Raw genomic sequence first — 14,066 nt, forward strand, 5'->3', positions numbered from 1 at the left:
TGCAGAGCCCAGGAGAGACCGAGGATACCTGGAGGGGTTGTATGGACCAAAGGAGGAGCCCCCGTTGTGGGCAGAGCAGCTCGACTTCCTGCAGCTTTCATGGGTGGGTGCACACAGTTTATTGGAGCACTGGTTAAGCAATAGATCACCCCAGATAAAGGCAAGGAAAAGCATCCCTAACTCTGCACACAGGGGTGTAAGGACCAGACAAGGCGGTGGAGTCCAGCAACACGCCGACACACACCCACAAAACCCTTGGGATGAGTGCCCAGGAGCGCGCCTGCCCTGCCACCTAGGCAATGCCGGCCGTGACAAATGCCTCTGTCTGCCAGCTGCAGCTGTACAACAGGTCTGTGGGTTTGTACAACACACACACGTCCCTCAGCGAGCACAACTGAGAGCAGCCATGGTGGAGGGGAGGGTCAGCAGGCGCCGTGCAGCAGCGCGGTGGTGCGGAGAGGGACCCCCGGAGACAGCCCAGGCACGAGGCACGGTGTTGCGTGGGGCCACCGGGGTCCTCGCCAGCTTTGGGGCCCCTGGTGTCGGGCAGCCAGAGCCAAGCTGAAGCCAACTTTCCCCCACCTTCTCCCACGTCGTTTCCTCCCCGCTGCCACATGCCCGACCCAAGAGCACACGCTCTGCTAGGGCTTTTTCTTCTCTAGCTTTGCACGAGCTCTGGCCGTGACAGCAGGGCTCTGGGACCCTCCTGGCTGGAGGCTGCTGAGCCCGGCAGCTCCTGTCCTCCTCTCTGCCCTGTGGCACACGCAGCCAGCCGTCCCCAGGTAGATGCTGCAGTTGTCCCTGGGCTTCGTCTGTCCCGGGCTGGGGTCTTCCCACTTCCACACCCTTGCTTGTCCCAGTCCCGGCAAGGAGCTGAGTACGCCTCGGCCACCTCATGTGGTTTTCAGCTTCAGCACCTTGGAAAGTGGCTCTTTGGCACTGGAGTAGATGAGGTAGGAGCCCTCGGTGGTGTTAAATGCCTCCCAGTCTCTACAGCCAACGGTGGGAAGGTGGTGAACTGCTACGAAGCCTTCATAGCCTTGCCACCTGCACGGGGAGGGCAGTTAGCTCCGGGGACACTAAAAGTGGGCAGTAAAGCCAAACCTGGAGCCTGGCACCTTCCACCTCTATCCAGTGCTTCAGGGTGAGGGCTTCCCTTCCTGCCTGGAAGCCTGTGCAGAGACAGGGAGCAGGCCTATCTGTCTCCCCTTGTACCCTCCCTGCGCTCCCTCCAGGAGAGCAAAGAGCCATCCACCCATCCCCACGGCTGTGCCTTCCCCGTGGGGTGTCCTGCACCCAGCCGGCCAGTGCAGGCATGAGGCTGGGACCCGGCCCCTCAGGCAGGGACAGGAGTGCCCGTGTCCTCCTGCTGCCCCCAGGTACGGCGGAGAGCTCGCCCTGCCCCAGCCATGCAGCAGTACCTGTAGATAATACTGTTAACAGAGAAGGTGAAGCCGTCGAAGGAGTTTGCTACCACCAGAAAGGAGTCGTCCCCCATCGAGAAGAACTCCCAGTCCAGGGCGCTGGGGGATGAAGCAGACAGAGGTGGGTGAGATGTGCCGACCCCACACCGAGCCCTGCCACCCTGCTCTGACCCCACTCCCAGGCACCTGGCCAGCCCCAGCCCCAGCCTCGCTGCTTCTCCCCGGGCATTCAGATCCAGCAGGTCCCCCGGGAGGGCTGGACGGGAAGGTCTGGCCCCAGCCAGGCCAGAGGGGCAGAGGGCTCCCCCTGCACTGTCCTTAGCCAAGGCAGCCAACTTGGGTGCTCGCCTGCATCACGCCTGATGCGGGGCAGGTTGGTACCAGCCTCTGTGCAGGGCCACCACTGCCCTGGCCGTGTCACCCGCCACCACGACCTCTCTGCCACAGCCCAGGGGCTGAGGACACTCGGGCAATGGCCCAGCACCATGTCCCTGTAAGCAGGACAGGTCCTTCCCACAGGGTACTGCCAGACTGCTGCTGATGCACAGAAAACCCCAGTCTTCCCAGGCTGCTCCTGAAAGGAAATCCATCCTTGTTCTCAAATCCAGGGCCTTCCCTTAATTCCCGCTGGGATTCAGTGCCCAGGCTTCGTCTCCCATTGCCCTCCCCATCAGTTTCATGCTCTAGCAGCGTGCAAGCCCCCGTGAACTCTCTGGGCCCTCCAGGAGACCCCTATGCAGTTTGGGGTGCTCAGAGTAATACCACGGGCTGAGGAGCACCCCGGCTCTTTGCACAGGTACCTGTAGGTGAGGAGATCCTGGAATTTGACAAACATCTGGGCCGTGACATTCAGCTCATAGATGGAGGAGTTGATGGCATAGAAATTAGAGGGCACCGGCATCCCACTGTCGTAGCTGTGGCTGTTGGCGACAGCCAGGAAGACTCTGTCCCCAATATGAAAGACCTCCCAGTCGGCAGCACCAAAGGTCTGAGGGGAAAGAAGACGCCCAAGAAGCATCAGATGGACAAGCCTTTTGCAAGCTAAGCACGCTAGGAAATGTGGTAAACCTGATAGGGGTGCAGTGGGGATGTTATCTGGTCTTAAGACCTTCCAGGGAAAAAGACAAACTTCCCTTGGTCAATTCCTAGGGGAGAACCAGTGGAAAACTCTTGCTACCTTTTCAGAGGAATAAAGAGCAGCAGCCACCAAAATTATTCCCTGGCTTCTCTCAACCCAGAGGGGAACTGAGAAGCAGTGTGTGACCAGTGGGTGACCTTACCAGAATAGACTGGAAGAGCTGGAAAGAGCCACGGAGCCAGATGTAGATGTGAGAGTAGATCTTCGTGGATGTGCCATTAAACGTGTTGGCCACAGCCAGGAAGGAATATGGCCCAATGGTGAAAAATTCCCAGTCGTAGGCACCAGAGGTAGGGATGGTCTGGTTGGTTTCAAAGAGCCCAGTCCGGGGGTTCCACCTGTATATCACACTGTCTATGTTGTGGTTATTCCCTGGGGGAGACAAGGACATGCAGAGTGAGGAAAGAATAGAATAAAGACCCAGAAGCAGGTCAGACAAGGCAATATTTGCCAGCCTTGCCACATGGGAGCCCTTTACACCCTGAGGAGAGGACGCTGGGGGCATCTCCACTTGCCCCTGGCGTGGTGACGAGCAGCGGAGCCAGGCCTCCCCTGGTCCCCAAGGGGCAAATGTCCGGGGCTGCCAGCAGCCTTTGGGTGCCAGCTCACACGGCTGGGAGGGTTCCACGGCTGGGATGACACTAATGCGGGGTGGGGGGGGACACACACTTCTTTGTGAAGCCCCTGGGGACCTCTGCATGCTGATTTACATAGACCGCACCAGCCCCAGACAGAGCCAACCAAGACCAAAGGGCAGGCTCCATCCGGCTCCAATGTCCTAACGTCGTGCCCATGTGAGGTCCAGCAGGCTTTAAAGCTAAAAATCTCCCTCTGTCTTCTGCCTGGAAACTTCCTGAAGCTCCAGCCAGAGCCTAATCATTACCTATTTATTTATTATTATTCTAACAAAAAGCTGGCCCCATCCCAGGAGGAGGAGTGGACCCACTGGTCCCTTTTCACCCCATGCTCGCTCAGCACCGCTGCCCTTGTAGGCCCCGCTGGTGTGTCTGGGAGTGAGCAGCAGCGGGACCACAAGTTTATAGGGTTTATGGGTGATCCTCATTGCAACAGAAGAGAACGGGGCACAAAGGGCTCCGGGGGGAATGGGGTTTGCAGGAAATGGCCGCATGGACGAGAGGCAGCTCTGCAGAGGCTGAACTCCAGCTCCTGAAGGGAACAGCTCCAGCTTGGCTCAGCCACGATGGTCCGAACCCCTACATGATGTGCACGGCCCCCCATGGGGCCTTGCTGTGCCAGCAGGTCTCATCCTAAGCGCTGGGGTCCAACACTGGGAGTGCCTCCAGCCCGGGACCCAAACGAGGCCGGTGCCATCCTGCAGAGCCAGGGCCCCGGCACCGACCCATTCACCCCCCGCAGCGCAGGATGCCTGCCCCAGCCCAGAGCACCTCACGGCCCTGAGAGGGAAGCAGCAAAGGCTTCCCCTGTGCACCCACAAGGCAAACCCTCCAAGGTGCTGGGCTGCCTGCAGGGCACCACAGCTCCGGCTGCACGTGCTGCAGCAACGGGAGGATGCTCTCCAGCATGGTTCCCCTTCAGGGGGTTGCGGCTGGGCCACAGCCCCCAGTGTCACCCCGAGCAGGTAGCTGAGCCGGGCCGGTAGGGAATAAGGGCTGGGTACCTTCTCTGTGGTTGACCACTGCGAGGAAAGCCTCTCCCTCAATGACAAATGCCTCCCAGTCCCTAGCGCTGTGCGTGGTGATCCTCTGGTGGGTGATGAATTTCTCTTTCCTGTGGCTCCACTTGTATATTACAGAGAACTCCTGACCCCTGTCATTCTGCTCAAAATTAGCCACTGCTAGGAAGATCTGAAAAATAACAAGCCAGGACATCTCATTTTTCTCCTCTCACAGGGGCACGTACAAGCACAGGCAGGGCGAGGATGGGCTGGGAGGCTGGGAGGCTTCCCACGGGGAAAGGTTGTTCAGAAGAAAAAATCACAGGTAAAATGACAAGAGGAAAGATGATAATGGTGCCCTGAAATAAAACATTTTCCAGGCCAAAGAAAAACCCTTTTTTTGCTGCTTCTGTCGTTTGGTGGTTCTTCCACTGAAAGGACAAAACTACAGCCAGAAGCATTTGAAGAAAGAAAGTAATATGGCTTTCTCCTAAGCTTGCTCTCTGGAAGTAAACACAAACCCCTTCCTCTGCCCCTGAGCGAGGACATGGGATCCCCTCAGGCGCCTCTGCTCCCCACAGGCCCATGGGTCCCTTGTTTTCCATCTCCCCCTGCGTTCCCCACTGCTGCTGTGGGTTCCCAGCCTCTGGGACGCAGCTGGAGCCTCGGGAGGAGCAGGCTCCTGTGGGCGCTGGGGGTTGTGATCGGAGGGGATGGGAGGGAAGGCAGGCTGCCCTGGCGAGATGGAGGTGCAAGGGAAAGGGAGGTGACAATTCACTGCCTGTTGCTCCTCTCTCGTGCCTTGGATTAAGCAGGACCCCTGCCAGGCCCAGGGGCTTTGTCAGGCTGGGGCTCAGCCCCCCCAGGGATGGGGACCAGCCACTCTGCCTCCGACTGGCTGCCAGACATCCCAACCCTGCTCCAGAGCTCCAGATCCTGGAGCAGGGCATCTCCAGGAAGTTCCCTTTTCTGGTGCCACCATGCCCGGAGGCAGGACTCATAGCAGAGCCCTGCAGCCAGCCAGTAGGCATGTGGGGACGGAGCCAGGACAGGTGGTACCAGGGTAGGGACAATCCGAACTCCCCTGGGAGCCCTGCAGCTCTCAGCAGATGTTTTTTTGGCTGGCCTGGAGCTCCTTGCAAGGGGATGACCTCGCAGGAAATGGAAGATCCTGCCAGCATCGGGGGCTGACGGTGGCCTGGGTGGGTGCAGCTGTGCCTCAGCAAATAGGGGGCAGTCCCTAGGATGGACCCTAACCTGGTGAATACATGCATCAGCGTGACTCTGTCAAAGACACAGGAGATGAGGATTTACCCCCTGCACCATGCCTGAGACACAGGTCTGTGTCTCACTAGGTGAAGGGAAGCCAGCGTGGGCCACCTGCAGCTTGACACAGCCCTGAAACAACCTTCCAGGCAGACTCACCTTTTTCCCTATGGTGAAATACTTCCAGGACTGAGCTTGGTAGGTGGGGATGTTCTGGTAGGGCACAAACTTCCCGTCAGTCCACTTGTAGATGGCTGACCCAGGGGGGGTGTACCGATTGGCAGTGGCCGCAAAGAGTCCCACCTTCGGGATGGTGAAGACCTCGATGCCCATTGTCTCAGAGTTGGTCACCAGGCTCTGGTGCTCCTCCACATAGTCCAGCCGCTGTTTGGCTAGAAAAGGAGAACAGAAAGGAGAACTCAAAACTGGATGGCCCTGCTTTGAGATGTGCCCAGCACTGAGATGCATGGTACAAGTCCTGATGGCTTCCAGAGGTAGGCAAGGATGGGGAAACCAACCGCTGTCAGCTCCTGGAGAAGACAAAAAGCTCGTCCAAACCCAGCACATGGTTGCTGTCATGAGAAAAGCCCCAGAAGAGGGGCGAAGGATGGCTCAGTTGTTCTGTGCCTCCTGCTCCATGCTCTCACGCCGGAGCCTGGGCAGGCTGGTGCCCAGCGAGGTGGTCACGGCACCCAGGCTGCTGCAGAGTAAGAAGCAACAATGCCCTCACATACACCTTCATTTTTAGGTAGTCCTGTGTGATGATCCTTGTGAGTTCCTTCCAATTCGGGATATTCTATGACTGTCTGGAGACGGATTTTGGTAATTTTGAGCATGCGGGTGAAATCTGAGCTTTATTTTCAAAGTCCATCCCCTTCCCTGCAAGGCCTGGGTGCTCCAGTGTTGCCCCACTATTTTCTGCACCAAGGCCACTAGGGCTGGAAGGACATGGGGACCTGCCACTGTCACCTTCCCACTGCTTGCCCCGGCATCTCCAGGGGCTGACGAGTCCTTCTGCTCCTTCCCCTCTACACGCGAGCACTTCGGCACCAGGAGCACTCACGCACTGGGGACCCGCAGCAGGGAGCAGCCCAGCACCCCAGACATGTGCAGGACAGCACCCAGTGGCCAGAGCTGTCCTGCTCGGGCAGACTGACCAAAGAAGGACCAGGAAGGACAGACACCACAGCACAGACAGACAGCACAGACACTATGTGAGTGAATCCAGAGCTGCACTGAAAGTACTGATGAAGGCACAGACAGGAGAGGCATGCAGGGACGACCCCACTGTATCACCCTGCTGGTTGTCAACGTCCTTGGTTCCTGCCCCCCGGTGACACCGAGGGTGAATCTCTGCTCCTCTCGTGCTGGAAGAGCTTCCCCCCTCCCAGCAAGCATCGTGCATGGCATACCAGTACCTTCCAGCATGGAAATCCAGGTGCTGCCGTCACAGAGGTACAGCCCTCTCCGGGGGGCGTTGAACCAGAACTGCGCCTTCTCCTGCTTGGTGCAGGGTGGACGGGACCCGAGGGTCACCTTCATGTCAGTCTCTGGGCACAAACAGGAGCAAGGCAGGCGCCCTTAATACATGTGATGGAGGAAGGATGATGCTCACCCCAAGACACACGGCAGGCTGAACATCCCGGTGGGCACCAGGGGACACAGCATCCCGGCCACGATCCAGATGGCCGGCTGCTGGCACCTGGGGTGCTGCTGGCACCAGCAGCGTGAGCCCATGGCCACCATGTTACCAGGGGGGCTCGAGTCTCACCTCTCCTGTTCAGGCTGGATTCACCTGGACCCCAGTCCCCTTCACCCCGCTGCGGTGCCCACCTGCCCCCCGAGCTACCCGGCTTCTCCTCCTCCTCTTCCCGAGTTCTAGACACCCCGATCTCTCTCTGTTATCCCCAGGGGAGACTTCCAGGGACACAGGGTTCTTAGGAAATGCTCCTGCTCCGTGCCCTGCTGCATGCGACGAGCCCCCCGCAACACAAGCAGGACAGAGCCAAGCGCCCCGAGCACCCGCTGCTGGTGAGCACTGACCGTACGGGTACTTCAGCACCTCGTTGCTCGCTGACTTCACCGGCACGTCCTGGAGAACAGCAGGGATGGAGAGCGTGGCTGCTTCAAAATTCGCAGCCGGGCATATCCGAGGGGTGGCGTCGGCTCCTGGCAGCAGGACAAGCTGCCTCAGCAGACCCTGGGAAAGCGGGAGCAGGGGGACGAGGAGCGAGTCCCGTGAGACTGGGAAATGGAAGCTGCTGGTGGTTCATGACCTGAGCTTCCCCCGAGGCTCCTGTTTGCTGTGACTCGGTGTGATTCACGCAGGTTTCTCAGATTACTGTTACGTGCCAAAATCTCTGACCTGGGCAGTTTAACAGCTGGCAGGGCTGGAGCATTGGCAGGGGCCGTGATAGCTGCAGAAGGCTTTCGCTGCCACCACTTCTTGGAACCAGGCAGGCCCAGGTGTAATTTTTATATCAACGAGACCGTGCCACCAGCTGTTGCACATTTGTCCCATCAAGTCCGTACAGCCAGGAGGCCACGGGCTGCCAGCCGAGCAGAGGTCTCCCCACGACCACGCGCACAGCACCTGCTCCCTGCTCTGCCTGGGGACCTCTGTCCTGCGGCTGGCCCCGCAGCGACCTGGTGACACAAGGGACACCTACCGTGAACAAGCCTTTCCTTCTCCTCCTGTTGCCCAGGTAAAATCTGGCTCTCTTCACAGACAGAGAAGCTGGAAATGGCGTCTCCACCACCCTGCAGCAGGCAGAGGATAATAACGTTGTGGTGGTGGCGAGGGGACACAACCACCTGGCAGAGCACCTCCTGCCCTGTGTGTCCCCCAGCACCTCTCTCCCAAGCCCCCCAGCAGCTGCCCCCGACCTACACATCCTTGGGGCTGCTGCAGTCCACCGTCAGCGAGAAGGACTGGCCGGAGACGGCCAGGACGAGCGTGTGCCAGCGGCTGTCCGCCAGGGAGACGTTGCGGAAGGTGACGCGGGTCTGCCAGCCGCTGGAGCGCTCCTGGCTCCAGAAGAGGAAGTGGAGCTTGCTGGGCGCGTAGCGGAGCCCCACCAGCACGCTGGGGCTCTCCTCGGCCATCAGCGTGAAGATGTACTCGTTCCTCTGCAGGAGGAGGCCGGGGAAGGTCTGCCCGCTCCTCTCCCGGCCTCGCACCTGACTACAGGGGCCGGTCCCGGCCCCCAGCGGCAGCGCTTACCTTGGCGGGGACGTCGAGGACTCTCAGGGTGACAATAATGGAGAACTCCTCAGGGAAGCGGTCGCAGTGGACGAAGAGGCGCGAGGCGGGGAAGCCCAAGGCCCGGGGCCAGGCGGCGGCGAGCTGGAGGCCGCGCACCCCCTGCACTTGGAACACCCGCAGGCCGCGGGCCAGGCCGCCGGCCGGCACCACCTCCGAGAGGATGTCCAGCGGGCGCAGGTCTACGCAGAGAGACCGCAGGACACGTCACGGCTGTGCCAGCCGTCCTGCCCTGCCCTGGGCTCCCCTGCTCGCTCAGGGCAGCAAACCTATGTCCAGCGTTGGCTACAGTGCTCCGCGGCACCGCAGGCGCCAAGGCTGGCCTGCCCACCCCAAAGGCGGGATGCCATGCCGGAGTCTCGATGGCGTGAAGCATCCCATGTGCGAGCTTCCCCACTCCGCGAGCTTCCAAGGGCTCTGCTCCCATCTGTCCAGCCGGCACCAGAGCCCACAACCAGAGCCAGGAGAGCAGGGAAGTGCCCACGAGTGTGCTGGCAGAACAGGCTCCTGCTCCCGTCCCCAAGGCAGGGGGCACAGCAGCCCCTGCCCCAGCCCCAGCTGCACACAGGCACTTCCCCAGCGGATGCAAAAAGCTCTCATTAAATAATTATACTTTCCCCAGAGGAGAAAACAACACGCACAGCCCTTGGGCACCACCCAGATGAAAAAACAGCACTGGGAGACAAACCCCTGCTTGCACGCAGCTGGGGAGCAGGCAGCTCCGAGCCCCCACGCGGAGCGCGTTCCTGCCGGGAGCTGGTCCGTGCAGTGGCCCTCTCCCTGTCACACGTCCAGCTCGCGGGCCCTTAGTCCCCCTTTGTACCAAAAACCCCTCTGCTTAAGCACGGAGGGGAGGCCAAGCGGGAGGGAGCCATCAGCAAGGCTGGCTGGGCACATAGTGAGGCTGAAACAGCCGGGGTGGGGAAGCACACCCTCCCCGGGCACTTCGCTTCAGAAAGGACCAGAAAAAAGTGCATGGCTCTCAGGAAACAACTGGTTTATGATCTTTTTTTTTTCCCTTTTTTTTTTTTTTTTTTTTCCCAGCAAATAGCACAAGCTGAATTCAGGCCCAGGTTTGCAGAGGGGTTTAGCATCTCTCGGGCTGCCCCAAGGGCGGAAGGGATTAGCCCAAAGGCTAGAGGCTGTGCCTGGAGAAGGCAGGCAGGGCCCTGTCCTCACTGAGGCTGTTTCCAGCTAAAACCAAAGATGTGAGTCCCAATTTGCCTCCCACATCAGCTGCTGCTAATGATCAGCAGCCACTGGGACCATGCTCTGCAGCGGGAGCACAGCCCTGGGGGACGTGGGACGCTGCTGGCTGAGGGTGCGGGAGGTGCAGTGGGAGCAGCAGCTCCACGGCTGGAGGGACAGGACAGGAACCTCCCGGAGGAGTTTTGCCACCAGGAGGGCGTAGGATGCATCTGTCACTCCGAGACAGCCCGCAGGGGTATCCGAATGTGCCTGGTGTGAGGCACCCTGCAGCACAGCGCGTTTCCTGGGGGCTGCTCCGGCAGCACGGGGAGCTGAAAGCCCCCCAGGTATTTCCCACTAACGCCTCCGAGCTGCCCTCCCGTGCCGCCGGTCCCAGCTCCTACCTGTGCAGTGCTGCCACGTCCTGCCGCCCCGAGCAAGGCCCCCGCCGGAGGCCCAGTGGAGGAGGACAGCCCAGAGCAGCAGCGAGGCCGACATGGGGGGGCTGGCCACAGGGGGTCCATCCACTGCGATGGATGGATGGATGGATGCTCACAGCCCCCGGTGCTTTCGTATGGTCCTGCCACGGGGCCGCTGCGAGCACTCCTCAGGGCGAAGCCGCTGTGGGCCGGGGGCTAACGCCCATCTCCTGCATCCCCCTGCGTGGGCATCACGCCGGGTGCTGGGGCTGCCGAGGAGGCTGCAGGGCAGTGTGGGCTCAGCCTGCGTGCAGACATTTAAATGGCAAGACGCGGGGGGAGAGGAGGAGCCCTGTTTCCTCGCGGAGCTTTTATCTTTTGCCCAACCCTCTGGAAGGCAGCTTTGGGGAGGGATTTTTTTTTTTTTTTTTTTTGCTTTGCTTCCTTTCGGTTTTGGTGATTCATTTTTCTGGGGTCACGTGGGGAGAGGTGGGAGAGCCGCCCCTGCCTGTGGAGGCCGAGGTGGGCACCTTGCTGTACCTGAAAGCCCCCGGCTTTCCGAGCAAGATTCCAGCCTGTACAGGGGAGATCCACCACCCCCTCTAGTCCACCCCACCCTGCCCAAAAAAAAGCCAGACCCTACCAGATGGATTTTTCCCCCAGTGCAGGTGATGCACGGCCACTCTGCCCACGCCCAGCACAAAGCTCCCAGCCCACAGCCAGGTACCAGGAGCAGATCTGCTGTGAGAAAGGCAGAAATGCGCCACGCACCACTTTGGAAACCCTTGAGGTTACAGTATTCAAACGAGAGACAGCAGTGGAAAAACTCCCTGTGCACAGCAAGCTCTGCTCGGTTTCTCTAGCCACAAAACAAGTTACTTCCATCCTCTGAACAATTGAAATTAGCTCCCCCCCCCCCCCCCCCCAAAAGTCTTCCTGCGAGGCAAACGGCAGAATAGAAAGCTGACAGCCAGGGCAAAATGACAAAGAGCTGCTCTGCAAAACCCAGGCTTTTGTCGGGGAGGAACAGCCAGAGCTGTACCCACCAACACGCACCTCGGCCTCGGCCCCAAGCCTTGCGACAAGCTGCCCCGTGCCCGAAGCTGCCCAAAAGTCCCGGGCGCCTCTGTCTGCGTGCCACCAGGGGTGCTCCCCTCCCCGATTTAGGGCATCCTGCCTGTGCAGCTCCGTCCAGAGGAGAGGCACCGCTGGCTGCCAGCCCCAGCCTCCCGACAGGTTGGCACAAAGGCGGCTCGGCGCCGCCGCACGCCGCGAGGCCGCACACATGTGTCCAGTTAAGCGCGGCTCCAGGAGCTGGCAGCGCGGCCCCGCCACCCTCGGCGGGGGACTTGCATAAGCACCGGGACTTGTGCGAGCTGCCCAAGGACCACAGCTCCCGCTGGTGCCGACCAGCACGGCCCCAGCACCGCAGGAATGGCAGGGTTTTGTCTCCCAAGGGGACGCAGCCACCTTTGAGAACATCCCTGGGCGAAAAGCAGTCGCTGGGGACAGCCCCAGATGCGAGGTCGTGCCCTCCAGCAGCAGAGGAACCCAGGAACTTCCTAGGGAAGAAAAATTCCTGGGAAATTTTTTTCTTTCTGGAAAAGAAAAATTTCCTGGGAAAGAAAAATGGCTGTTTGTCAGCGTAAAGGAGAAACAAGGCAGCACTGAGCCTGGCGGCATGGGCTTGCTTCTCAACCACACACTGGTAACAAACAGGGCTGGCCCCAAAGCTTGAGGCTGAAGGCAGCAAGGAGAGGGACACTGGTGGTCCTAAAGGGTTTCACCCTTCTTGGCCTTGGGAACCTGGCACAGCAGAGGAGAGCAGGCAAAGTGCCATGGGCTGACCCACAGAAACCAAATCGTGATGTTAAACACAGACACGGGGCCACCTCTAGAAGCCCACGGCCACGCTTGGTCCAGGACCTGCTCCTTGTCCCAGCAGCGTTAGGAAGCAGTCTGCAAAATTGTCTCTAAGTGTGCACACATTCCTGCGCGCACAAACAACCAAGGGAGGATGGAAGAAAGGATGAAAAACAGCAAGACGTTTGCCTAGTTCTTATGGGCGGTAAATAAAACCATGTGGCAGCTCTGAACAAAATGATCCTTGGACTTCTCCCAAAAAGGTTTGGCCGTCCCTGGATTAGGAAAGGTTGAGAAACATGGCTGGAGACAACACGCAGCAAGCAGAGCTTACATGCAGAGGACGGGGCTAGGAGGGCACCTCGATCACTGCCGGGCCCCGCACACGGGATGATGCTTCTGCGTTTCCACAGTCGTAGCTCATTTCTTATTTGCAGACACCAGCCACGTTTCGGGGTTACTATTACATTTCAGTCTTTAATCCCGACATGTGGCAAGAGCTCCTTCTCCCTAAAATGCAGCACATGTAGGGGCGCTGCCATGGCAGAACCCGGAGGGACCCCTGAGCACCACACCTCAGTGGCATGCCCAAATCCAGCCACCCAGCAGCACTGCCAGAGCTTGTGGTGGTGACGCTGAATAAAGGGACAGGGTCCCACTCCTCGGCCATGCCATGGGACGGAAAGCCCTGCTGCAGCACACGTGGAGACCCCTCACGCTGTTTCGGCAGCTCCCATTTACTTCCTCACACCACAGTTCCCCGGTGCTGGAAGGAGCTTTAAGCACTGCTACAGGCACCACTTGGGTGCTCAGCGCCTGCTTCGCTCCTGGCTGACTGCAGCTGAGCCAAGGCCGGGCAGCACGAGGTGCTCCACAAACCACGGGGGGCACCAAGCAAACGGGGGAGAAGCAGCAGCAAACAGGAGCAAGCAGATACGGGAGGAAACCCAGGGCAGGCGTCCTCCTTCATGAGCTCCGCTCCTTCTTCTGAACCGAGTTCCCACAAGAAATCCCCGCAGCAGTAAAGCTGTCAGCATCGTGCAGCGCCCGTTAACTGTCGTTAACCTGACCCCTTTGTGAAAAACTCAATTCCCAGAAATTTTAGAGAGGTTTTCCCAGGAAAGTTTGGGTAAAGGACCAGGCAGATTGTGAAAGACACCGCTTTTAGGAACGGCGTCAAAAAAGCCCACAGCAGCACCAGCGCTGCGCGTCTCGCTGGCAGTTTCCCAGCACAGAGCACTCATCCCTTGCTTCTCCTCTACACTGGACAAACAGCCTGATCCCTTGTTTGCCCCTCACTGACCGTGGCTTTTCCCTTTTTCTGCCCCTTTTCGTTCTCCCCAGCAGACCCAGGCTCCTTGCCAGGGGCCGAGCCACCTCCGGGACCACAAACATTTCTGGCCGATCACTGCTACTTGAACGGAGGTCACCAAATATGAGTGACTAAGAGCGTTTAAGTTACGGAAACTGTTCTCCGTGTGCTTTCTGTAGGTCTTGGCTCCACGTGGAGGCAGAATAACCGGGGGGGACCGACAGGCAATGATGGGGTACGATGGGGACAGGGCAGTTCTGCCTGCAACACGACAGCCTTCCTGGCCTCTGACCTTGGCGAGGGTGTCTCTGAGAAGGGAATAACCAGAGGCCGTGAGGAAGGAGGTGAAGCTTTCCCATCACCCATTCGCTGCTCCCTGGTCCTAGCTCTGCACCTCTTCGGCAGCGGCGCCGGCCCCGAGACCCCTGGGGTTTGCGGAGCACACACCTGCGAGCTGCGAGGCGAGGCAGGGAAGGGTTTTACGAACGTGCCAGCCTTCCTCCGCCAGGAGCAGCAGCTAACCTAAATGCTCTGCGTGGGGAAATGCGAGCAGGAGGG

At 59.5% G+C, this 14,066-nt stretch overlaps 1 protein-coding gene across 2 annotated transcripts; it reads right to left on the minus strand.

Annotated features, from left to right (window-relative positions):
* Positions 1–95: 95 nt before the first annotated feature.
* Positions 96–10,660, minus strand: TSPEAR (thrombospondin type laminin G domain and EAR repeats). Of its 2 annotated transcripts, XM_080604957.1 has the most exons (13): positions 10,319–10,660; positions 8,688–8,908; positions 8,355–8,593; positions 8,134–8,224; positions 7,508–7,664; positions 6,883–7,014; positions 5,768–5,856; positions 5,624–5,677; positions 4,202–4,388; positions 2,705–2,934; positions 2,225–2,412; positions 1,422–1,523; positions 96–1,047 (listed from the first exon to the last, which is right to left on the minus strand). In XM_080604957.1, the coding sequence occupies exons 1-13, from the start codon at positions 10,410–10,412 to the stop codon at positions 894–896; spliced, it is 1,938 nt and encodes a 645-aa protein (XP_080461083.1). In that variant the 5' UTR covers positions 10,413–10,660; the 3' UTR covers positions 96–893. The 2 variants fall into 2 exon arrangements, with proteins under 2 accessions (XP_080461083.1, XP_080461082.1); XM_080604956.1 differs by having other exon boundaries at positions 5,624–5,856.
* Positions 10,661–14,066: the final 3,406 nt, after the last annotated feature.

The sequence above is a fragment of the Anser brachyrhynchus genome, assembly GCF_964034855.1.
Source record: "Anser brachyrhynchus genome assembly, chromosome: 9".
Classification (NCBI taxonomy): Eukaryota; Metazoa; Chordata; class Aves; order Anseriformes; family Anatidae; genus Anser; species Anser brachyrhynchus.